Source organism: Trachurus trachurus (genome assembly GCF_905171665.1).
Source record: "Trachurus trachurus genome assembly, chromosome: 7".
Lineage (NCBI taxonomy): Eukaryota > Metazoa > Chordata > Actinopteri > Carangiformes > Carangidae > Trachurus > Trachurus trachurus.
Genome location: NC_139901.1, coordinates 33,081,880 through 33,107,208, shown reverse-complemented (window position 1 = coordinate 33,107,208; position 25,329 = coordinate 33,081,880). Strand labels below are relative to the sequence as shown.

The window sequence follows — 25,329 nt, the reverse complement described above, 5'->3', positions numbered from 1 at the left end:
ATGACAACATGTTGTCATGTGTATTGTTTTGCCTCGTGCTGGCGGACCACTTGTTTACATAGAGGCTTGTTTATCCTGTTACATGCAGCGTCTGTTGTCTGTCTGCCGTCTGCCCAATTTCAGGTGAATGCAACATGAAAAATACGACTGATTTGCTTGAGATATACAACCGCAACGCTAGATGGGAGGAATTCCTACATAATGTATCTTTAACATTATTTATGTTATTATTATCATCATGTTATTATTATTATATATTAATGGCCACTGGAGGGCGTTATAATGAGATCGTAAAACATTTTATCACAGAGTCACAATCTGTGGTTTTTATTTTGTCCCACTGACACAAACCTGCTGCTCAGTCACTACTGCACTGCAAAAACTCTAAATCTTTCCAAGAATATTTGTCTTATTTCAAAATAGTCAAAACTAATCTCTTTTCTCTTAAATTAACTTGTTTTTAGATCATTTTCACTTGTTTCAAACAAATTTTCACTTGAAATAACCCAGCAAACATTTTTTGGTTGAAAAGACGTTTAAAAAACGTTTATGCCGACCGTTGAAAAGACGTTCAGAATTGGTTCAAAAGTGAAAGTTTTTTCAACGGCTATTTGTGGACGTCTATTCAACGTTCACGTATAAACCATATTTCACCAGGAAATGCTATATTTAATTTTTTCTCCTTATTTAGTGTGCATACACAGTATATTGTTATGGTGGATCATAACTAGTAAATTTTGTCTAAATTTCTCATTTGAAAGCACTATTGCAAAAGACGTTTAAATGTGGTCTAAATATGAACGTTCATTAAACGTCTACATATAGCCGGTGAAAAAACTTTCACTTTTCAACCAATTTTGAACGAGTTTTCAACATAGACGTTTAAAAAACGTCTATTAAACGTAAAAATGCTCACTATATACTCAATATATAGTTGCTGACTATAGGATACCAATTCAACCACCAGCCTATCTACTTTGTCAACAGTTTACAGTAAGGACAAAGGCTACAATAAACTTGAATTTATTCAAATATTGAAAATCAACAGTGTTAAATACAGACACATTTATGAAATATGCCAATACAGTACAACACTTATGGTGCGTTCCAGGCAGGCTTTTTAACCCGTAAGTCACGACTTCAAGTCACCAGTTACGAGTTTGTAGCGTTCCAGGCAAGTTACGAGTTACGAACTGGGAACTGGGAGTAGATCGATCTAGTACGAGTTCACAGGTGGGAAGTTACGAGTTTGACTGTACGTTCTAACGGGTAACCATAGGAACAGGTCGGAAAAATACGAGTTACGGGTTGCCTGGAACGCACCATAACAATCAGACATGGGGGATTTTTCTAGAAAACAGTAGCAATATTTGAGGGAAAAAATAGTCACAAAATATACAGAAAAAGTCTTCTTGAGCAAATAACACATTAAAGTCCTTCAAGTAATCTTACTTGAGACAGTAACAGTGTCAGGAAACACACATTTAAATTGTTACACAATACAGTTACTCATTTTCTATTTAAAATACTGTATTTTAAATATTTAACTATTCCATTACTCCCAACCCTGCAAACAATAAAAGAAAATCTTCTCTAAATAAAATTGTTTAGAACAAAGGTTGTGGAATGCAGGGCTGGATCAAAACCACCACCACCAGTCCTCCCTGGAGCCTGTTTCAGGTGGTCTGCCATGGCGCTGTTGACATTTGCCTGTGGGGCTGGGATTCAACCTCATGACAGCATCTAAAATATTAGGGAAAGAGTACAGAAATTATGAGATGCAAGGATTTCACTGTGCAACCACTCAGTAATATAGACAAACTTTATTATTAGCAAAAATTACCTTTAATCACAGAGTACACCACAGTTTCCCTCAAGGCCCTTTTTTGTTGTTGTTTTTCCCCTTTACTTTTACTTGCATACAGTAGCCCATTTCAGTAGGGTGTGCCCTTTTCCCACTGGTCATACTTTCTCTATAAGTTGTTGTAGTAGGACAAACAACAAAGTTTTGGGCAATTTTTTTTAAATCATCACAATCCCTCATTCACTCCCTCCCCTAGCTTGCAGCCCCCTCGCTTTCAGCTGTGTATTTTAAAATGGCCTGAATATTAAATTTAGAAGGCTACGTCGACAGTCCAATTGTGGAATTACATGCAATAGCGAACCAACATTATAAACACACGCCTTAAAGTAGTCGGGCAGAAAGTTTTGTCAAGGCCGCAAGCATGAAAACGTTACAAGCTACCATGCTAACCTTACTGCTAAGTTAGCATGCCCAAACGAGCGGCCTCGTCCGCATCGTTAGCAGCGTAAAATGAAACAAATGGTGTCATAATTTCTTGTTGGAACATAGGAAATACTGTACAGTAGTGCATGCACTTACCAAAAATGCTGTATTTGACGACTCAGGCAGCGTGAGTAGGACCAGAGACGTTATGGTAGGACCGACTCGTTCGCCGCACTCCTGCTCGCTCAGTACAGCAGCCGGTAGCTTAAGTGTTCGCGCATGCGCGTTACAGCAGTACACGGCATCCTCTAATTTTACATAAATTCATTAAAATATCACCATTGCGATGTACTGGAAGCTTTCTATTAACAGCACAAAGCTCATATATGTCCATATTTGTGATATTTTATGAAACATTTAATGCGTTGAAATTACGTTTTGTTTAGACGTAATTTCGCCTCCCTCATTTAGAGAAAAAACATCAATCTAATCAATACAATCTCTTTTGAGAGCTACAACGGAAATTATTATCAACTAAAATTAAACAAATATGTGTTTTGCGCAACGTTGATGTTGTAACCGCTTTTTAGACGATTGAAAAGAGGTTGAAAAACGTTCAAACCTTATATCAACCTGGTTTCAACCGGAAATCAACGTTGAAATTACGGTTTGTGTTTGCTGGGAAGTAGAAAAATCTGCCAGTGAAAGCAAGTTTTTTGTGCTTGTAATAAGAAAGAAAAACTTGCTCCACTATCAGATTTTTCTACTTATTTCAAGTGAAAATCTGCTTGAAAGAAGTAAAAAGTGTCTAAAAACAAGCTGCTTTTAATGTGATGAGTCTTATTTTGAGTATAATTTGATTTGTTTTGACTAGAAATGACATTTTGACTAGAAATAAGACAAATATTCTTGGTAAGATTTTGAGTTTTTGCAGTCACTACAGAGACTGAGGTGTATGAGGTTAAACAGGTTAATTTTAAGAGTGACTTTACAGCTGACTTCATTACACACACACACACACACACACACACACACATGCTCCAGTTTTTTCAGTATGACTCCGTCCGGCTCGTCCAGATGTGACCTTTAATGTCTCATGTGTTTTTACTGCGTGTTGCCTTCAGGTACCGTCTGAATTTAAAAACAGGGAACCGGCTGCCATGCAAATGAATTAGAAGTAGAAGAAGTAGAAAAAGAAGATGAAGAAGCGTTTAGCCACATAATGTGTTCCACTCCCATTATCTCTCACTTGTTTTCAATTAATTGATCAATTTGATTTGATCCAGTTCAGTACACTTAATAGCTTTTCCTCCCCGGCCCTTCAGAATAAAAGCGCTGATGTAAAATGAAGCTCATTAAAAACGTACAGTCGGAATCATCGTCAGATTTAATGTGTCTGACACGTTACGAAGGTTTCATCTAAAAACACAGCCACTCATTCACTCATTGATTTACATTCACGTGCATCAGATATTATCACAGTGTGTGTGTTTGTCCTCTTCGTTCTTCGCCTTAGAGACACGGCGATCGACCAATCAGAGCGGACTACAGGCCGTGCAGCGGTTTTCTCATTCCCCTCCTGTTTGTTTCAGAGTGTAGAGGGATGAGAGAATCTGCTCTGGTAGCGTTGAAGCAGCAGCTCTCATGTTTACCTTCTGTATGATTGATGTGGCCAAAAAAAAAGATTTGTTGGTATTGGAGTTAATTTCCATTTAATTTTTTCTCTTATCTGGGCGAGACACTAACAGGCAAAAACACTGTTTTTTCATCAATTTTGAGATTTTTGGCTATTTTTCTTCCTTAACATGTATTCTTTCAGAAAAGTCAAAAGAAATGGTAGAAAATCCACATTAAGGTTTTTATTTTACTTCATTTTGTCTCTTTCGCAGGGCCGTTGTATAGGGGAGAAAGGTGATGATAACTCTAGGGGCCCAGCGCCCAGTGGGGCCCATAAAAAACCCCAGTAGTCTAATCTTTGTATGACTGATTTATTCTGCGTAAGACCCTGACTAATACTCATAGTACACTGTAAAAACTCAACATCTTTCCAAGAATATTTGTCTTATTTCTTGTCCAAATGTCTAATTTCTAGTCAAAACTAATCTCTTTCCACTTAAAATAAGACTCATTACCTAAAAATGTACTTGTTTTTAAGATCATTTTCACTTAAATTCACAATAAATAGAAAAATCTGCCAGTGAAAGTAAGTTTTTTGTGCTTGTAATAAGGAAGAAAAACTTGCTCCACTATCAGATTTTTCTACTTATTTCAAGTGAAAATCTGCTTGAAAGAAGTAAAAAGTGTCTAAAAACAAGTTACTTTTAATATGATGAGTCTTATTTTAAGTATAATGAGATTTGTTTTGACTAGAAATGACATTTTGACTAGAAATAAGACAAATATTCTTGCTAAGATACTTGAGTTTTTGCAGTGTAATGCTGCATTAGCATCAAAACAAAGAAGGCTAAATAAAAAACGATAATACATACGTAGTCTAAGAAAAAAAAAGGAAAAGTTAGGGGGAGGGGCCCACTTTAGTATTCTTTAAGGGGGCCCAGAATTCCTAGTAACGGCCCTGCTCTTTTGTCAGTAGATTTCTCCTAAATTCACCATAAGTTATTCTGACCCATGTCACATCAGGTGTCATTGTAAAGTTCTCTCTCTCCTGAACAAAAATCTGGGCTCCAAAAATGGTCATTTCCCTTGTATCAACAACAAATCGTTAAAATACGATTGACAATAACAATCTGTGTAATTTTACAGTCCAAGTCTTTAAAGGCCGTTTTCTGCAGCACTTACAGACACCAAACCTTCCACTTTGATCCCTTTCTATATCCTGAAGGTTTTTACAGAGGGGATTGTTGATATATCATTCACAGCCTCATTTATACAACATTTTATTACTAAAAACATGGCAAAATTTGAATTTTTAGGGCTGGTGACAGTATTTTCTCATTTACAGAGTGATAAAAAGAGATATCCACAATCCTCCTCTGTAAAAACTTCTGACTCTAATATGTCAACTAAATAAAACAAGAATTTTGAAAGAGGCTTTATCCATTGTTCAGATTTCTGTTCTGGAAATATATGCAAATTAGCACATATTTCATCAGATATTGCCTCATTTACATATTTAAACATAAAATTTGACAAAACTTGTAATACAAAAAATATTTGTCTTAATGTGAGTAATAAACTTGGGAAGTTTCATGGTGATATCTGTTAGTTTACATTTTTACCCTATTCACCTGTAGTGTCTCCTCCTCTGAGTCTCTAACCCTCCTCTCCTCCACACACACACACACACACACACACACACCTCAGCGTGACATTTTAAAAGATGTTTGCCTCCGTATAGTTTTTTATGTAGCAGCTCGTCGACCTCTGAGCTTCTCCGTCTTATCTTTATAATGTCAGCAGCAGCAGCAGCAGCAGCAGCAGCAGCAGCAGCAGCAACTTGTTCTAAAGTTTACGAGCAGCACGAGGCTCATTGACCAACACCGGGACACTTCAGGGCTTTTATTGTGAAAGGGAAGGTCAGTGGAGCCTAGATCGCCAGATGTTGATTAAACAGACGAGTCCAGTGATTGAACCCTGAGTTTAACTCTGAGTCACAGGGGACAGAGTTAAAGGTAGAGTCCTTAAAACACTAAATGTAGACGTATAGCTACAACAGAGATCCTCCTCTATCACCTCTAGGCTTCTGCTCAGGTGGTGGTGAATGTTTTGGTGAAGTTGGTGTTTTTTCTCCTCAGCCAATGACAGAGCTCAGCTGAAGTTGGGCATGTAGCGTTGTGAGCTTGTATAAAAACTACCACCAAGATAAACAGAGACAGGACGCCGTCAAGCTGAGAAACGGGAGAAATGGTTGATACACACTTACTGTAGGTATCGTATCGTTTAGGTTTTATCCGATACCAGGTCATTTTTAAACGGTGCCTGAACTGGTGTTTAAAGATGGAAAACGTACAAACTTTGTTGAAAAACGGTGCCTTTTCATCTTTAAAGGGACAACGAGGAGTTTCTCCATCGGCAGAACGAAAAGTTCCACAACAATAAAAAAGTCTGATATTAATGTGGATGAATCTACGTTACCACTTGTTAATGGTCCATTTTAGATAAATCTATGGTTTTGTCTCTATGGTTATTTTGTTATTATTAGTGGTGGTGGAAATGCTGGGCGAGCCGACCAGCGTTTCTTTACTTTCGGTTTCGTGGCGAGTCATGAGAATAACGTTTATGGTGGGAACTACGACGGTATGTGATCGTCTTCCAACCTCTGACTTTAATTCTTGATGAATGAAAACATGAGTCTGTCTTGCGCCGCTCAAAGAATTTCACGGTGCGGAGGCTCATAAATGTAGTGTGGAAACACTTCGCTTTAACAAAACTCCTCCTTGTCCCTTTAAGGCATATTGTGACGTGCAAATTTAACAGAATATTAATTCAAAGCAGAAGTAAGCGATATTTTTGTGTTAATATAAGTCTTAAATAGTTGTATCTTCCGACAGCAATCACTTCTATAGAGTGTTTGGTCTGAAACACGGGTCTGTCAGTCACTCTGCTCTGCTCTGAGCCCAGGAGAAAACTTTCCTTGTATCCTACAACCTTTATCCAATGAGGAGAGAGAACGGCATAAAGGGGCAGTCCTCTCTGTGTGTGCAGCCAAGGGATGCGTGTGAATGTGGTGACGTAGGGACGAGGGCGGGGACTGCTAACTCCATCTGCTGACAGGAAGTTAGACAAAACCACCGGATCGCTTACTTCTGCTTTAAATAATATAAATACAACTTAGACTAAAGAAAAAATTAAAGGGACTATAAGGAGTTTCAGAAAGTAAAGTGTTTTCACTACATTTCCCATGAGCCTCGGCGAAATTCTTGGACGGACGAAAGCGAAAACATTTGAAAAGAATGTTTTCATTGAGAACGAAGAACGAAAGTTGGAGGTTGGAAGACGATCAGATGCCGTCGTAGTTTCGACCATAAACAGCGATCCGGCGGCGTTATTCCCCTGACCCGCCGGGCAGCGTCCGGGAAAACGAAACTAGGAAATGCTGGGCGAGCCGACCACTAAATAATAATATCAAAATAACTATAAAGACAAAACAATATGCAGTATTTATTGAAAATGGAGCCGTTAACAAGTGGTACCGTAGATTCATCCACATTAATATGAGACTCTTTTAGAACCAAATACAAACTCCTCTGGGTATCGTTTATAAAACAAAGTTGTATTTACAAACTGCAACGAACAAACCTCCAGACTCTGACTTTAATTAATTTAGAAATCTGTTCATCTGATTTTAATCTTAATTAAAATTAATTTACCTCATTTTCTGATGCCTAAACATAAAAAAACAACTGATTTGATCCTAAATTCACTTCTTCAAGTTTCTAAATCGTCTCTTCAGTTGTGTCTTATTCTCACTTTTCACAGATAAAATCCACAACCTCTGACTTCTGTACAAAATAAATATAATTTAGTTTTACTATTGATTATAAACCAGGTTTCTGCTCAGTCTCTGAAGAGTTGGATGTTTTCAACATGTTCGTTCGTCTTTCTCCTTCTTTGTGTCATCGTCATTTGTTGTAATGTGTTTTTATCAAACTGCTTCAGTCCTTTTCTCTGCGTGTGTGTGTGTGTGTCAAACTAATTAACACACAGAATAAAAAACCTCTGGCAGCGTATTATTCCATCAAACAGGAGCAGCAATTATTCTCCATCAGCAGAACATCTCACATCATTTTCTGTCCTAATGGCGGCGCAGACAGAGGAACGTGTCCGTCATCGCTCTGACGCGCTCGGTTAACGTCATTAAAACACTGCGTTCAGTCTGAGTCTCCGTCACAACGTCCAAATGTTGAGTTACACTCAGAAAAAACTAAGAAACTGGACAATAATCACATGTGACAAGATGGTGGCAGTGATTTTTTTTTATTTTTTTTATTTTACTGAGGAAACCAGTGAATCATCTGGGCTCTAAACGACCTGTTAGTTTCTGCCTGAGGAAACAATGAAGCTGCCGTTCGTATGGACGTCAGCTGTTAAAACACGACATGAAACTACTCCAGTTAGCTCAGTCATGTTGGAACTCAGATATCCGCTGGAGAAAATATGTTTTCATGGACCGTTTATTGCAGGGGTGTCAAACTCAAATATGCCGTGGGCCAATTAAAAATTGGTACAAGTTGAGGATCAGACTGGTTGTTTATTGAGAACTTATTGAAATGACCTTTTTGCACTTATTGAACCTAGAACTAGCAAAGCCTGTAAGTTATTGCATATAAAACAACATTAATCATTAAATAAATAAAAAAATCTGTTCTATCGATTCTATCTGCAGCTTTAAATAGTCATTTATTAGGGATGCACATGATTATTAAACCATTAACCAATATCAAGAACTTTGACTGACTAAAACTATTGATTAATATTTGTTTAGCTCCTTATGTCGTCAACTTATATTGATATTATCACACGGTCCAAAGATTGCAGCCGGTTCTGGCCCGCGGGCCTTGAGTTTGACATATGTGGTTTATTGAGTCACTGAGTTATTAAAGTTAAACAGGTAGCTAACCGTTAGCCCGGCTAATCTGATAACCATGACTAATTACAAAAATGTGCACACATAAATAGTAATGTTTGTCCAATCATTGGTTTTATAAACTTTACAAACATCAGATTAGTCTAAACGGTGATATAGTGACATGAAAAATTAGATCAATAGGCCTATTCTGTCCTACAACGGAAGAAAGGGGTAAAACTCCTCAGAGTGGAATTCTGAGAAAAATGAATTTAAAGTGTTTTTGTTGTCCAGTCTGTCCAACTGTATTGAATTTAGGATTCTGAAAATTAGTCAAATCCTTGCATTTGTGAGTAGTAGTCTAGCTGTGTAAAAATATTTAACTCAAACTTAACATTTTACCCTTATTTCAGAGTTACCTCTGTCTGTTTGTGCATTGAGGCAAAATATAAGATGGTCATACAACATAAGAAAAGGGGAAACTCCCATTGGTTCTAAAATGGTAGTAACCTGTTGTACAGTCGGGCCTGTTAATCATTCTATACACAGGAAGAAAAAGGTAACTCTAGTTACTGTGTTCTCTTGTTGTTTCACCGCAGTTTTTGGGAGTTACTGTGAAAACCACCTGCAAATATATCCCAAATAAGATAACGTTGAGTTAAGATATTCATCCACATGATGTAGCAGAACCTTTAAAGCAATACTTACCTTTCTGGAACTTTTGCACATTTCTTTGTCTAAGTTAAAATGCTATTAATAATCTGATGATACATTAAAATGTAAGAGAAACCCAACAGGGTTAAAAACTCATCATTTTTTCATTCTCATATAATTCTGAGAAAAGTCTGACCAATAATATTATTCGATCCGATTAATAAGATTTGACGAGCGACCGAACCTACTTAATATGTAATCACTTTGTGCACCCCTCTCCTCCTCTCCCCCCTCCCGACCAGGAAGAACGCTTATTGACAGAGCAGTAGCAGGACACAGAGCAGAGGAGACTAGAGTCACAACACACTAGAAAGAAGGTTTTTGGAAATAAATAGTTTTTTAAAAGACCAATAACTGCAGCCGCAGCTGGTCGTGGAGTTTCATGTCTGATATTGTAACGTTGATAGTGATCAGCCCCGAGTGATACGTAAACACAGGAAGTCAAAAGCATCCAGTGCTAACGGCTAGGGGGCTAGGCTACTGTTAGCTCTGTGCTAACGGCTAGGCTACTGTTAGCTCTGTGCTAACGGCTAGGCTGCTGTTAGCTCTGTGCTAACGGCTAGGCTACTGTTAGCTCTGTGCTAACGGCTAGGCTACTGTTAGCTCTATGCTAACGGCTAGGCTACTGTTAGCTCTATGCTAACGGCTAGGCTACTGTTAGCTCTGTGCTAACGGCTAGGCTACTGTTAGCTCCCTTAGCTCTGTGAGTTCTCAGCGGTCCGGACCCGGTTGAACTCCGGACCGGCGCGGCTCGACTCGGCTCGGTCTGGATTTATTTTGGCCCTGAACCAGCGCATCAGGTGGTGCTGGTCCGGCCGCCAGCCCGGCTCGTTGAGAACTGTAATCTGTAACAATCACTTCCCCTGCGTCTCCAGTAGCAGTAGGCTAACAACAGTTTATTATAAAACTCATCAGTCATCATCACTGAGTCCGTTTATACGGTTTAAAACTCCGGTGTTGTGTTTGTTTGTGTTGTTCCCGTTTCACTCGCGTTCCTGTTCTGTTTACCGTTGCCATGCCAACGCATGCAGCAGGGAGGGAGGGGGCTCGTGGAGATGCGGCAGGAGCGAGAGGTGGGTGGGACTTGTGAGGGAGGTGGAGCTGTTGATTTTCAAATGTTTGTGCTGTGCTGAGTGAAATGCCAGATCGGTAAGTATTGCTTTAATGTCCCAAAAATGTCAAAATCTCATTTTTGACAAAAAATGAGTTACCCCCTTCTTGCGTTGTAGGGCAGTATAGTGAAACTCTCGTCCGTCACTATTGTTCTCATGCTGGTTTTCTACCAGGAAGTAGCTGTAAACAACAAGGAGATTCGTCCTTAGTGCCGTATTTACCCAGAATGCATCGCGCTTTGTGCTGTCAAAGTCACGTGTGCCAGCAAGGTCCATTATCCGCACTATCTCTGTCATGTAAAAACTTTCCATTCATCTGTTTTTCTTCGGTTCTCTGTTGAGTGAAACGAGGATCTATCATAAATCTGAGCTGTGTTGCAGTTTTAACCAGTGGGACTGTGTGTGGATGCTTGAAGCTGATTGGTGGAGACAGGCAGGATGTGGTCATCAGGCCTGACATGGACTCAGACCAGCAGAGCTCAGGTGCTGAGGAGACTCTGGATTTGACCCAAAAGCTTCACAGACTGTGGTGTAATTAATTAAACGTGTCATAACGAGGGGGCGGAGCCTGATAGTTGGCCGTCCATCGACCTGTAGGTGTCGCCGTTTCTCCAGCAGAGACACAGAGAGGAACTTAGATTAAAGATCTGAGACGTCCAGATGTGAACTGTTTACAGTCAGGTACAAATACACAGAAACTAAGACACTTAGAGTTTTATTTATTTATAAAGTGTCACGTTGGCTCAGAAACTGAACTCCTTCAGGTGTAAAACAGCTTCAGTTCATCGTCTCTTTAATCAGCTGCAGCCACAACATAAACTCACTTTGCTCTCTGGTGTGGATAATCTATTAAAGTATTAAACATTTAGATCAAATTACATCAACTTGAATTCTTTATATTTTCCCTCTTTATAGTTATTAATGATTAAAGGAACAGTTCAACATTTTGGGAAGTACAGTTATCAGCTTTTCCTCTGAGAGAAGATTAATAAAGTTAAAATGAGACAACTGTTGATCTTGTGGTTCATGGAGGGAGAGTGTTTTTATAGGAGGAGAAGTCATCATGATCACTGTGGAGAGTCTGTTTTCTTCTACGCTCACTTCATCCAGACAAACTGTGAGTTTATAAACTGAGGTGACACAGATACACATCAGTCACTCTCTGCACTAAAACATCTAAATACCTGTTCACACCTGGCATCAACACGCGTCTCCAGGGTCTAATGAGATCTGATCACATGTTTGGGCGCCAGGTAGATTAAAAAATAAAAAAATAAAAAAAATAGTATTAGTATTATCTGGATACAGGGCACATTACCGTTTACACTTGTGTTCAATGTGATTATTGCGTTCCAGAGGTGGTTTGGTCGTGGTGCGTTTACACCTGTACTTTTTGTACAACTAATATTTTGCACAATAACCGTTTTTGTATTCTGTATCTATCTATCTTCATCTTTATTCTATTCTCTTTTATTCTTTTAATATAAATCCTACATTGTATATAGTATATGCAATTTTTTTGCACTATTTATTCTATTTTTTAAATCTTATATTATTACAATTTTTATTTTATCGCCTCACCTTTTACTATTTTTATTTATTTTGCTGTAAACCGACTTCTACTGCTCTTGGCAATGAAAACATTTCTGATCCTGATTCATGTGGTGAACAGGACCCAGATCAGATATAATATTACAGTAACTGTACATTAACACAGTGTTTTCCTCTGTGTGTGTGTTTCCCTACCTGTCCTGCAGGGGGAGCTGCTGAGCCCGTGCCGCTGCGACGGCTCGGTGCGCTGCACCCACCAGCCCTGCCTCATCCGCTGGATCAGCGAGAGAGGATCCTGGAGCTGCGAGCTCTGCTACTTCAAGTACCAGGTCCTGGCCATCAGCACCAAGAACCCACTGCAGGTAAGAAACACCTGAACCACAATACCACAACACACCTGTAGCACCTTAAAGGGGGAGTGCTGTTTTTTTTTTACAATCTGGACCTTATTTCTAGCATAAATCCGATCATTTCCTCCCCCAGATAACTTTGGTGTCATTCCAAGTGGTTGTGATGAAATGAGCTCCAGCCGAGAGGCGCGTATATCCGTATAATGGAGTCTACAGGGCAGCAGAATGCAGCCTCTAAATAACACATTATCTGCAGAGAAACTCCTTCATTTCACCAATATTTAGTTCTGATAGGCTAGTGCTATTCCCCTCTGAGTCCGGGGTTAGCTGTTATCAACATCCGGGGTCTGTAGGTTGACCTACTGACCTCTGACCTGGATGATGTCATCTCTGAGCGCCGCGCGGCTCATTCTGATAATAATCATTCTGCTTCGGCATTCGGGTCCATTTTTATCTCAACTAGCCGGAGCTTTAGTGAGTCCAGGTTGAGGAGAGGAAGCCTGTGGAAGCTGAACTTCATCCAGCTGCTCATTTTGTTCTGACAAGTCAGAAACACGCAGAAACGAACCGTAGCATTAGCGGTAGCAACAAGCCGCGCGGCGCTCAGAGATGACATCATCCAGGTCAGAGGTCAGTAGGTCAACCTACAGACCCCGGATGTTGATAACAGCTAACCCCGGACTCAGAGGGGAATAGCACTAGCATATTACTGTAAATTAAATTTATGTTGAATGTTTATCTTTAGGAGGAACACTTGACTTGACAAGCCCTTAGGTTTTTTTTTGGTTACTCCTGCACATTTGCTTTATCTACTGTATACTTTGTATGTTTTTTGTTGTTGTTGTTCCACTTTTTAATATGCTGTTTTATATATCTTTTATGTGCTAATAAAATACAATACAATACAATATCATAACAAAATATTGGTGAAATGAAGGAGTTTCTCTGCAGATAATGTGTTATTTAGAGGCTGCATTCTGCTGCCCTGTAGACTCCATTATACGGATATACGCGCCTCTCGGCTGCAGCTCATTTCATCACAACCACTTGTAATGACACCAAAGTTATCTGGGGGAGGAAATGATCGGATTTTATGCTAGAAATAAGGTCCAGATTGTAAAAAAACGGCAATTATCCATTAATCACCTACAACACCTGCACTAAAACCAGCAGCACCATGAACCCACTGCAGGTAAAACAGCTGCAACACCTGCACAACAACATCAACAACACAGTCTGTTGTCATGGTGTTGTCATGGTGTTGTCATGGTGTTGTCATGGTGTTGTCAGTGGTCCCGTCTGTTGTCGGCTCTGCTGCCATATTGCTCCGACACATTCTCCGTGTGCGTCACCGTCCTTCTGCCCTCACAGCAGCCACAGGTCTGAACGTATGAGGCTGCCATCAGCGCGCGTGTGTGTGTGTGTGTGTGTGTGTGTGTGTGTGTGTGTGTGTGTGTGTGTGTGTGTGTGTGTGTGTGCAGCGTCTTTACATTACCTGCTCCACAATAATGTTTTGACTGCTCATCAATAAAGATATTTACACTTCAGCTCTACTGTTACATGGAGCAGTGACGACTCAGACTCAGATCTGGAGTCAGTTTCTGCTGAAACAGGGAAATAAGAGCTGTTTAAATGGAAATACTGAAGTTATTTTTAAAAAAATATATATATATAGTATCTGTCTTTATTAACTCAAACATCATTGAAGGGAAAAAGGATTGTGGAAAGAAGGAAGGGAAAGGGAAGTAAAGAAAGATGGAGGTATAGGGAACAGACCAGGGTCAATTGGATCAAAAGAGGAAGAAAGAAGAAGTAAGGATGGAAGGACAATTTGACCCAGAAGGACAACAGGAGGGTTAAAGGGATAGTTCACCCAAAATTCAAATTTCACTCATTATCTCCTCCCCCTCATGTGGACTAAGGGCTGGGAGAAGTTTCAGAGTCCTCCGTGGCTTCTCTGAGTTACAGGGGGTCTCGGCGTAGCAGTGCATGTCCATATAACGGTTGCAAATGGATACCAACTGTCTTCGTAACAAAAAGACACACCAAGAAACATCCAAATACCTCCATGCTGCTCGTATGTAATGTCCGTCTTGTATTGTCCCGAAAAAAAGTCTATATTTCAAGCTTGTTTTGTAGCGGAAGCTTCTCGAAGCTCCTCTTCCCGGTTCGTCAAATTTGGACAAACAAGCTTACTTAACTTATTTAATTTTTTTCGGGACAATTTCGCATTTCGGGGCTTCAATACAAGACAGACATTACATACGAGCAGCATGGAGGCATTTGGATGTTTTTTGGTGTGTCTTTTTGTTACGAAGACAGTTGGTATCCATTTGCAACCGTCATATGGACATGCACTGCTACGCCGAGACCCCCTGTAACTCAGAGAAGCCACGGAGGACTCTGAAACTTCTCCCAGCCCTTAGTCCACATGAGGGGGAGGAGGAGATAATGAGTGCAATTTGAATTTTGGGTGAACTATCCCTTTAAATTAACAAATATGTAGGTCATGAGGACCAGCCAGTGTCTCTGTACACGACGAGGGTCAATAAGACGGAAGCAGAACTCTGACCTGTGTATCTGTTTGTTCGGTTTCTGATCAGTGGCAGGCCATCTCCCTGACGGTGATAGAGAAGGTGCAGATCGCAGCCATCATCCTGGGCTCCCTGTTCCTCATCGCCAGCATCTCCTGGCTCATCTGGTCGTCGCTCAGCCCCTCGGCCAAGTGGCAGCGTCAGGACCTGCTCTTCCAGATCTGCTACGGCATGTACGGCTTCATGGACATCGTCTGCATAGGTAAACACACACACACACACACACACACACACACACACACACACACACACACACACACACACACACACACACACACACACACACACACACACACACACACACAAACACACATTGCAAAAACTCAAAATCTTTCCAAGAATATTTGTCTTATTTCTTGTCAAAATGTCTAATTTCTAGTCAAAACTAATCTCTTTTCATTTAAAATGAGACTCATCACCTAAATATTAACTTGTTTTTAGATCATTTTCACTTGTTTCAAACAAAATTTTCCTTAAAATACGTAGAAAAATCTGCCAGTGAAAGGAATTTTTTTGTGCTTGTAATAAGGAAGAAAAACTTGCTCCACTATCAGTTTTTCTACTTATTTCAAGTGAAAATATGCTTGAAAAAAGTTTAAAAGTGTCTAAAAACAAGCTACTTTTTAATGTGATGAGTCTTATTTTAAGTATAATGAGATTTATTTTGACTAGAAATGACATTATGACTAGAAATAAGATACATTTTCTTGGTAAGATTTTGAGTTTTTGCAGTGCACACGGAGAACACGCAGAGGAGCAACAACAGCAGAGATATTAGTGATCATTAGTTTGATTATGCGAGGACATGATGAGGGAAAGATGTGTTGGTTTCACATTCTGCTGGTCGTTCAGGTCGTTAGAAAATGACAAAGTGAAGCAGCAGATGGTTGATGGAGAAGAAGCGCCAGGCAGAAAGTGATGAAATGGCAGCGAGGAGCAGATTCTGTTTTCCAGCAGCAGCAGCAGCAGCAGCAGTCTGGTGGTGGACTGTTAATGTAAGACGACACTCAGAACAGATGGCAGCAGATATCTGCGCTACGACTACTGCCAACTGTCTATTCTCATCCTCAGGCGACGAGTTTTACCTCTGAAGCTGAAGCTGTTAGCTCCTGTTAGCTCCTGAGTCTGTTAGCTCCTGAGTCTGTTAGCTTCTGTTAGCTCCTGAGTCTGTTAGCTCCTGAATCTGTTAGCTTCTGTTAGCTCCTGAGTCTGTTAGCTCCTGAATCTGTTAGCTTCTGTTAGCTCCTGAGTCTGTTAGCTCCTGTTAGCTCCTGAGTCTGTTAGCTCCTGAGTCTGTTAGCTCCTGTTAGCTCCTGAATCTGTTTGCTCCTGAATCTGTTAGCTCCTGTTAGCTCCCGGGTCTGTTAGCTCCTGTTAGCTCCTAGGTCTGTTAGCGCCTGTTAGCTCCTGAGTCTGTTAGCTCCTGTTAGCTCCCGGGTCTGTTAGCTCCTGTTAGCTCCTAGGTCTGTTAGCGCCTGTTAGCTCCTGAGTCTGTTAGCTCCTGTTAGCTCCCGGGTCTGTTAGCGCCTGTTAGCTCCTGAGTCTGTTAGCGCCTGTTAGCTCCTGAGTCTGTTAGCTCCTGTTAGCTCCCGGGTCTGTTAGCGCCTGTTAGCTCCTGAGTCTGTTAGCTCCTGGGCAACGATGCAAACCGTTTCGCCAAGAGGTCAATGACCACTTGGCTGTTGGGTTCGCACGTCTTTTATGGTGAGTGAGGTGAAATTCAGTACCGCTAACCGCCACAAGTTGTCATTTCACCTCACTGGTCCCTCGTGACTGTAAAGGCCCCCACATACTCGGGCGTACATGAGTACCGCCAGACCCATGCGCACAAAGCTCAATATTTACGACCGTGCGGACTCCGCGTACGCGTACTCACATAATAGATTGCTCGGCGGGAAATCTTCACATCGACCTGTTTTTAATGTGACGCTGTGCGCCCGACTATGAAAGCTCAAACGTCCGCGGACAGTGCGCACAGAGTCCGCGCTGCTCACAATACGCCGGAGTATGTGGGGGCCTTAACTGTGCGTTCACACCAGAAGCTTCCAAAGCGTCAAAAACGCTCGAGAGTGCGCTTCAGACAAGACAGCTTCCAAACTGGCAAATATTTTCAGCCGCTTTGGTCGCTCGTCACGTGACTGACGTCAAAGTTTGATCGCGCTGGTCAAACCTCGTCATAGCTAATTACCCTAAAGTTAAGCAGGGCTCAACTTCTCGTTTGGTGACGCTTTGGACGCTCAGTGTCGCCGGGCTCTCATTGAAAATGAATTGACTTCTGGCGTTTTGACGCTTTGGAAGCTTTTGGTGTGAACGCACAGTTAGTGGCTATCACCGTGGACCTCCGTTATATCAGCTCCTGAGTCTGTTAGCCCCTGAGCCAGACTCGGTCCAGACTTAGTCCAGACCCGGTCAAGGGATGTTCTGCTGAGATTAAAGTATTTTCAATTTTGTTTCTTCTGTTGGCAGAAGCTTAAAATGTTTCTCTTTAGCTGTAGTTGGTTTGGATCATTTAAGGCTGAAAAAGAAGCAAGATTGATGAGACCAGATTAGATTACTGATGCCTGTTGACTGAACCACCGCGGCCATCTTTAAAAACCAGAGTAGTTTGATGAAACTGGGCTCAGATCCTGGTTCCTGGTTCCTATCAGGATCAGTGTAGCCCAGTCCTCCTCATCCTTCATCTGAGACCTCTACACAACATTTGCATCAGTGGATTAGAACCTGTTACCTGAAGCAGAACTCAGGTGAAGTGAGATGAAACCAACAACATTGAGTTCAGCCTTTCTCTCTCTCTGTCTCTCTCTGTCTCTCTCTCAGGCCTCATCATCCACGAGGGCTCGTCGGTCTATCGGATCTTCAAGCGATGGCAGGCCGTCAACCAGCAGTGGAAAGTTCTGAACTACGAGAAGTCGAAGGACTTGGGCGACCCGCTGAGCTCGAGCAAGACGGGCGCTCGCGGCTCGCGCTCCTCCAACCCGCACGGCCTGGCCAGCAGCGGCGGCGGCGGGCGCCACGGCCGGCGGCTAAGGACTATTCTGAACCACCACTGTGGCTACACCATCCTCCACATCCTCAGCCAGCTGCGGCCCAACGACCCGCGGATCAGCGCCGCCGCCAACCGCGAGGTGGTGATGAGGGTCACCACCGTATGAGGGGGACGGGCTCGTCTCCGTGGCGACAGGCTCGTCCCCGTTGTCCAGATGTAAATGATGAGTTGGACGGACTTGATGGACTAATGTAAAGCTGCTGCGTGAGACAGACAGACTGGTGTCGCAGCAGCAGCAGCAGCAGCAGCAGCAGCAGCAGCAGCAGCAGCAGCAGCAGCAGCAGCAGCAGCAGCAACGTCCACTCAGTCTCTCTGGTTTCATACCGATACAGGACGACGTACAGCAGGCGGCTGCTTTTCAATAACTAAAAGAACTCATGTGATAAAAATAAGGACGTTTAAACGTGTTAAAGACACAAAAGAGGCGCGAGGGGACGAGTGTAAACCGGCTTTGTAAAACTAAATCCAAGAAGACGACGAGATGAAGAGATTTTCCAGTTCAATATCAGGATGCACAGAGACATTTCTTCTGTTTCGGTTTTTGATTCTCTCTCTCTCGGTTTGATTTGTATCTGATTCTTTTTTGGTTTGTTTTTTACTCACTTTGATTTTGTACGGATGTTTGATTTTAGAGGAAATCATGTAACTCCATAGTACATGCCGAGCATTTCCAACAAGAATTTACAACTATGTATAATGATGATCTTAAAAATTTCTACGAGCTAACCGAACCGATGCTGGTAAAACAAAGACCGAAAACTGAAACAAACTGAAACAAACCAACCAACCAACGCGAGGGAGTCGGAGGAGGCGACAGAACAATAATCATTACAAGTCAAACAAAAAAAAAAAGAAAAAGAAAAAACTACAAAATAAAAAAAAAGAAATCAATAAGATTTCAGTGACACTTAAACCTTTCTGCAATAAAGATGCGTATGTACATTTCACAGGGACGTTTTGCATGGGTATATAATTTTATTCTTCATCACATAACATAAGCACATGACAAATTTGCTCTATTTCGAATGGTGCTTGCCAAAATAAACACTTTAAAAACATCTGATTTCATTGCACCAACTTTTTGTCGACGTGACAAACGGCAGAGTGTTCCAGCGACTTCAGCTCAAATACAGGTTGTTGCTGCTGAGTGCTGATTCAGATTTGATAATAAGTAAAAACTATTGGATTAAACTCGGGGATCTGACGATCTCTTACTAACCCGTGTCGCTCTGTCTTTTCTTTAAGAGGTCGAAGTGTCTTTGTGTGTGTGTGTGTGTGTGTTTGTGTGTGTGTGTGATTATGTTTGTGTGTGTGTGTGTAGACGGGGTTCCTACACATAAAAATTCGGTAACACTTTACAATAAGGGTCCCTTAATTAACGTTAGTTAGTACATTATTAAGCATTAATTAACTGTTTACAGATATGTTAACAATCATTATTATGTATTATTTAGGATTAGGAAACACGTGAATTAATGTAGCCTATTAGTAAGCAGTTGATTAAAGCAATACTTACCGATCTGGCATTTCACTCAGCACAGCACAAACATTTGAAAATCAACAGCTCCACCTCCCTCACAAGTCCCACCCACCTCTCCCTCCTCCGCAGCTCCACGAGCCCCCTCCCTCCCTGCTGCATGCGTTGGCATGGCAACGGTAAACAGAACAGGAACGCGAGTGAAACGGGAACAACACAAACAAACACAACACCGGAGTTTCAAACCGTATAAACGGACTCAGTGATGATGACTGATGAGTTTTATAATAAACTGTTGTTAGCCTACTGCTACTGGAGACGCAGGGGAAGTGATTGTTACAGATTACAGTTCTCAACGAGCCGGGCTGGCGGCCGGACCAGCGCCACCTGATGCGCTGGTTCAGGGCCAAAATAAATCCAGACCGAGCCGAGTCGAGCCGCGCCGGTCCGGAGTTCCACCGGGTCCGGACCGCTGAGAACTCACAGAGCTAAGGGAGCTAACAGTAGCCTAGCCGTTAGCACTGGATGCTTTTGACTTCCTGTGTTTACGTATCACTCGGGGCTGATCACTATCAACGTTACAATATCAGACATGAAACTCCACGACCAGCTGCGGCTGCAGTTATTGGTCTTTTAAAAAACTATTTATTTCCAAAAACCTTCTTTCTAGTGTGTTGTGACTCTAGTCTCCTCTGCTCTGTGTCCTGCTACTGCTCTGTCAATAAGCGTTCTTCCTGGTCGGGAGGGGGGAGAGGAGGAGAGGGGTGCACAAAGTGATTACATATTAAGTAGGTTCGGTCGCTCTTCAAATCTTATTAATCGGACCGAATAATATTATTGGTCAGACTTTTCTCAGAATTATATGAGAATGAAAAAATGATGAGTTTTTAACCCTGTTGGGTTTCTCTTACATTTTAATGTATCATCAGATTATTAATAGCATTTTAACTTAGACAAAGAAATGTGCAAAAGTTCCAGAAAGGTAAGTATTGCTTTAATGTTTACTACTCTAGTTACTCTAGTTACCCAGAGGAGTTTGTATTTGGTTCTAAAAGAGTCTCATATTAAAGCAGAAGTAAGCGATCCGGTTGTTTTGGCTAATGCTGCGTTCCAGGCAGGCTTTTGAAACGGTAAATTACAGCTTCAAGTCACAACTTACGACTTTGTAGCGTTCCAGGCAACCCACTCGTGTTTTTCCGACCTGTTTTACCGGTGAAAGTCACTATAACGGCCACTCGTAACTTCTGACCCGTGAACTCGTACCAGATCGAACTGGTACGACTTCACAGGTCGGAAAAACACGAGTTACGAGTTGCCTTGAACGCACCATAACTTCTTGTCAGCCGGTGGAGTTAGCAGCCCCCGCCCTCGTCATGGATCTATTGGTCCTCGTCCCTACGTCACCACATTCAGGCGCATCCCTTGGCTGCACACACAGAGAGGACTGCCCCTTTATGCCGTTCTCTCTCCTCATTGGATAAAGGTTGTAGGATACAAGGAAAGTTTTCTCCTGGGCTCAGAGCAGAGCAGAGTGACTGACAGACCCGTGTTTCAGACCAAACACTCTATAGAAGTGATTGCTGTCGGAAGATACAACTATTTAAGACTTATAGTATTAACACAAAAATATCGCTTACTTCTGCTTTAAGTAATAATAAAAGTTGAATAATGTAATTAGTTATTATGTATTGCATTACTCAGCATTAATTAACACATTAGTTTATATATTAGGCTAATGCTTAATAATGCACTAACTAACGTTAATTAAGGGACCCTTATTGTAAAGTGTTACCAAAAATTCTAAACTTTTTCCAGAACCTAATTTCCAGACTTCTCTAAAAGAAAAAAAATTCAAATAATTTCTGACATTTGGGTAATTAGATGCGTATCATGTAAATAAATTGTGCAATTAATCGTTTGGTTTCATTATTATGAATGTGTATTCCATGATGCCACCAAATAATTGCCAGGAGACTGTAGCTACGTACAAAAGTGCATACAAAATAATTTTCCCAAATAACTTCAGACAAGACCAAACCCAGAGAATTATTAAGGTAATATTTCCATACAATAGTTTCCATTTTCCATACTTTCCATACTTGCATATAGGAACACTGGAACATGTGGTGAGGGTTGTCCTTCACTGCAAAAACTCTAAATCTTTCCAAGAATATTTGTCTTATTTCTTGTCAAAATGTCTTATTTCTAGTCAAAACTAATCTCTTCCCACTTAAAATAAGACTCATCACCTGAAAAAATACTTGTTTTTAGATCATTTTCACTTGTTTCAAACTAATTTTTAGTTTTATTTGAAATAAGTAGAAAAATCTGCCAGTGAAAGCAGGTTTTTTTGTGCTTGTAATAAGAAAGAAAAACTTGCTCCACTATCAGATTTTTCTACTCAATTCAAGTGAAAATCTGCTTGAAAGAAGTAAAAACTGTCTGAAAACAAGCTACTTTTAAATGTGATGAGTCTTATTTTAAGTAGAATGAGATTAGTTTTGACTAGAAATAAGACAAATATTCTTGTTAAGATTTTGAGTTTTTGCAGTGTTTATTTAACTGTGGCTTTCTGCATAATTTATTATTGATCACAATAATAAATAACAGACAAACTTTTTTTTTTTTACAAGGAGAACAGTGGCCCCAAACTTAAAACTGTTGGGTTGAAAACAGAGAATTTAGGGGTACACACTGTAATTCGACTTGCAAAGCAAATATTTACATTTCACCTTGTTACTGATAAATACTTTGATGATGATCCACATGATGGTTCACTACGGTTACCAGGGAGAAAGTAAAGTCTGCATCCATTGTTCGCTCAGACAACGTCAAAATTACTGGTTGCACATGTGCAGGTCGGTGAAGAATGTCTCAAATCTTAGGGTCAAGATGCCTCCATTTGTGAGCAGTCTGGAGCTCTGAGCGATCAGAGTGAACTTGATGAATCAATTAGTGGATCAATAGATAATCAATTAGGTGATAGGCTGCTAGCCATGGCAACCTTCATATTTCACTTTGGTTCAAAACAAACCGTCAATCGACTCTTTGTGAATGTGTTTGAATGAATAATAGTTTCTGTATCGCGCTTTGGGTATCGATAAACGCTATATAAATGTAAACCATTATTATTATTATAATTAAACACCTGAGGTGAAGTCGTCCAGGGTCAGAGGTCAGAGGTGTGTGTGTGTGTGTGTGTGTGTGTGTGTGTGTGTGTGTGTGTGTGTGTGTGTGTGTGTGTGTGTGTGTAACTGTGTTAGTTCAGGTAGAAACACTCCTGCATGTGAATGAGGCAGCGTCTGTCGCCACCTGGTGGAGATCCGTGTTGTTGTCACTCAGTGTCTCAGTCTGAGTCCATTTTACCTCAGTGCAGGACCATGACACACACACACACACACACACACACACACACACTGAAGAAATCTCACTTTAAAAAAAGAAAGAAAAAAAAGTCATCTTTTATTTCTGAATCAGATCTTTAAATTTAGGCCAAAGAAAATATCAGATAAAATATATTATTATTATTATTATTATTTGCAGCAGGAAACAAACCATGGTCCTGGCTGAGAAGGAAACAGTTTTTTTTATTTATATATTTAACCTTTATTTAACCCGATAAAAGACCCTTCAAGGAAGGCAGCAGCACACGTCATAGTAAATAAAGACAGATAACAACAACAAAACAAACATTGGCATGTAAAAGTGCAAACAGTTTGACAAATAGTGAAGTGTTGAAAAATGTGACTTGACGATGGAGAGTGAGTGAATAAACACTTTAATGTCTGGGTTTTGGATTAAACATGTCGGGTTTTTTTTGTTTTTTTTCCAGAAACTTTATTAAGTCAGCATGGTGCAATACCTGTGCAATACAAATCAATACACCGACAAAACGCCGCCAGGGGGTTTCAACAATACAGAGGCTTTCATACAAAGACATTGTAAAGTAGTGTACATGAATTCAAAGTTTTTATAGCTTTCAAGTTGATGGATTTTTTAATAGACTTATTGTTTTGTTTGGCTTCATTTTCAAAGATAAGAAAGAGTGGTTTTTCATTAGTGTAACGACATTTATGGATAGCTATAAACTGTATAATGAGATAATTTTCTTTTGCAGATGGATTGTCAGTGAAGCCAAATAATATATATTCAAAGCACAGGGGAAAAACATGTCGTTATAAATATGAAATAATAAGTTTTAAGTTTTATTTTGATAGTGTGTCTTCCGGTCTGCAGGTTTCGCCGTGTAAACTTACAGGTCACGTGCTGCTGGTAACAAACCGGAGGAACAGGTCTCTTTGTTAAACATTGTCCCGGAGAGAGAGAGACTTTGTCCTCAGGCTGCTGCTCCGCCCTGAGCCTTCACCTGTCCCTCACCTGTCCGCTCAGTCCACAGCTCCATGTCCACCTGTCCTCCTCCTGCACGCGCCACAGGGAACAGGTGAGAGATGAGCCAGGTGAACTGATCACCGGAGAGCACGAGCTGGTCTGAGGAAGAGGAGGAGGAAGAGGAGGAGGAGGAAGAGGAGGAAGAGGAAGAGGAGGAGTGAGACGGTCCGTGATGAAGAAGATGAAGATGTTCTCCTTCCTGCGCCCAGGTGAGTCTCAGCCAGGTGAACTCAGTCTGATGTTGCTGTCCCACTCGGGTCATATGGGTGACGTCATGGCAGGATGTCATATGATGTAATTTAAAGGGATAGTTCACCCAAAATTGAAATTTCACTCCTTATCTCCTCCCCCTCATGTGGACTAAGGGCTGTGAGAGGTTTCAGAGTCCTCCGTGGCTTCTCTGAGTTACAGGGGGTCAATTTTGAATGAACTATCCCTTTAATCTATAAAAATAGGCTATAATGTAATGACGTCATAAAACACAGGAAGTGGTTCTGCTGTGGAAGCAGATGTTTAATCTCATGAACTCAACAAACTCTTGACCTGAACTCACCTGAAGCAGCAGCAGCAGCAGCAGCAGCTGCTAACAGCTGCTAACAGCTGCATGGAGGAAGACTGGGGTTTAATTACTGTTTAATTATTTCTCAAGCAAAGATGTTCAGCCTGAATGAAACCGGATCTACTGCATTTTATTACAACTGTAGACTGAATATTTTACCTGTAGGTTTTTGGAGATTGTTGGTTGGTTGATGCTGTGACAGTCAATATATCAAATCACAGGAGCTGCAGGGTTTATTTTCTTTTAAAGCAGAAGTAAGCGATATTTTTGTGTTACTATAAGTCTTAAATAGTTGTATCTTCCGACAGCAATCACTTCTATAGAGTGTTTGGTCTGAAACACGGGTCTGTCAGTCACTCTGCTCTGCTCTGAGCCGAGGAGAAAACTTTTATCGTATCCTACAAGTTTTATCCAATGAGGAGAGAGAACGGCATAAAGGGGCGGTCCTCTCTGTGTGTGCAGCCAAGGGATGCGCCTGAATGTGGTGACGTAGGGACGAGGACCAATAGATCCATGACGAGGGCGGGGGCTGCTAACTCCATCTGCTGACAGGAAGTTAGACAAAACCACCGGGTCACTTACTGCTGCTTTAAAAAAGATAAAATAATGTGTCATGTTTGACTTTGTAGACGTCCTGGACAACAACTTAAAGGGATAGTTCAACATTTTGGCAAATTGTTCCCATTGCCATAATCCCTATAGTCATAGCAGTAGGTTCGTTACCTTTAATTGTCGGTGCAAGCTGTTTTTAGAACGGCGGAGCAGAGCCGTGAGCTGCTCAGAG

At 41.0% G+C, this 25,329-nt stretch overlaps 1 protein-coding gene across 1 annotated transcript in view; it reads left to right on the top strand.

Moving 5' to 3' along the window:
- Nucleotides 1-18,226, top strand: part of marchf9 (membrane-associated ring finger (C3HC4) 9) — a gene marked incomplete at both ends in the record, with an annotated part of 25,900 nt that extends 7,674 nt beyond the window's left edge. The window contains 3 exons of the mRNA XM_083975356.1: nucleotides 12,337-12,492; nucleotides 15,084-15,276; nucleotides 17,892-18,226. Coding sequence (XP_083831482.1) covers nucleotides 12,337-12,492; nucleotides 15,084-15,276; nucleotides 17,892-18,226 — 684 coding nt within the window. The remainder of the gene's footprint in view (nucleotides 1-12,336; nucleotides 12,493-15,083; nucleotides 15,277-17,891) is intronic.
- Between the last annotated feature and the right edge of the window lie 7,103 nt (nucleotides 18,227-25,329).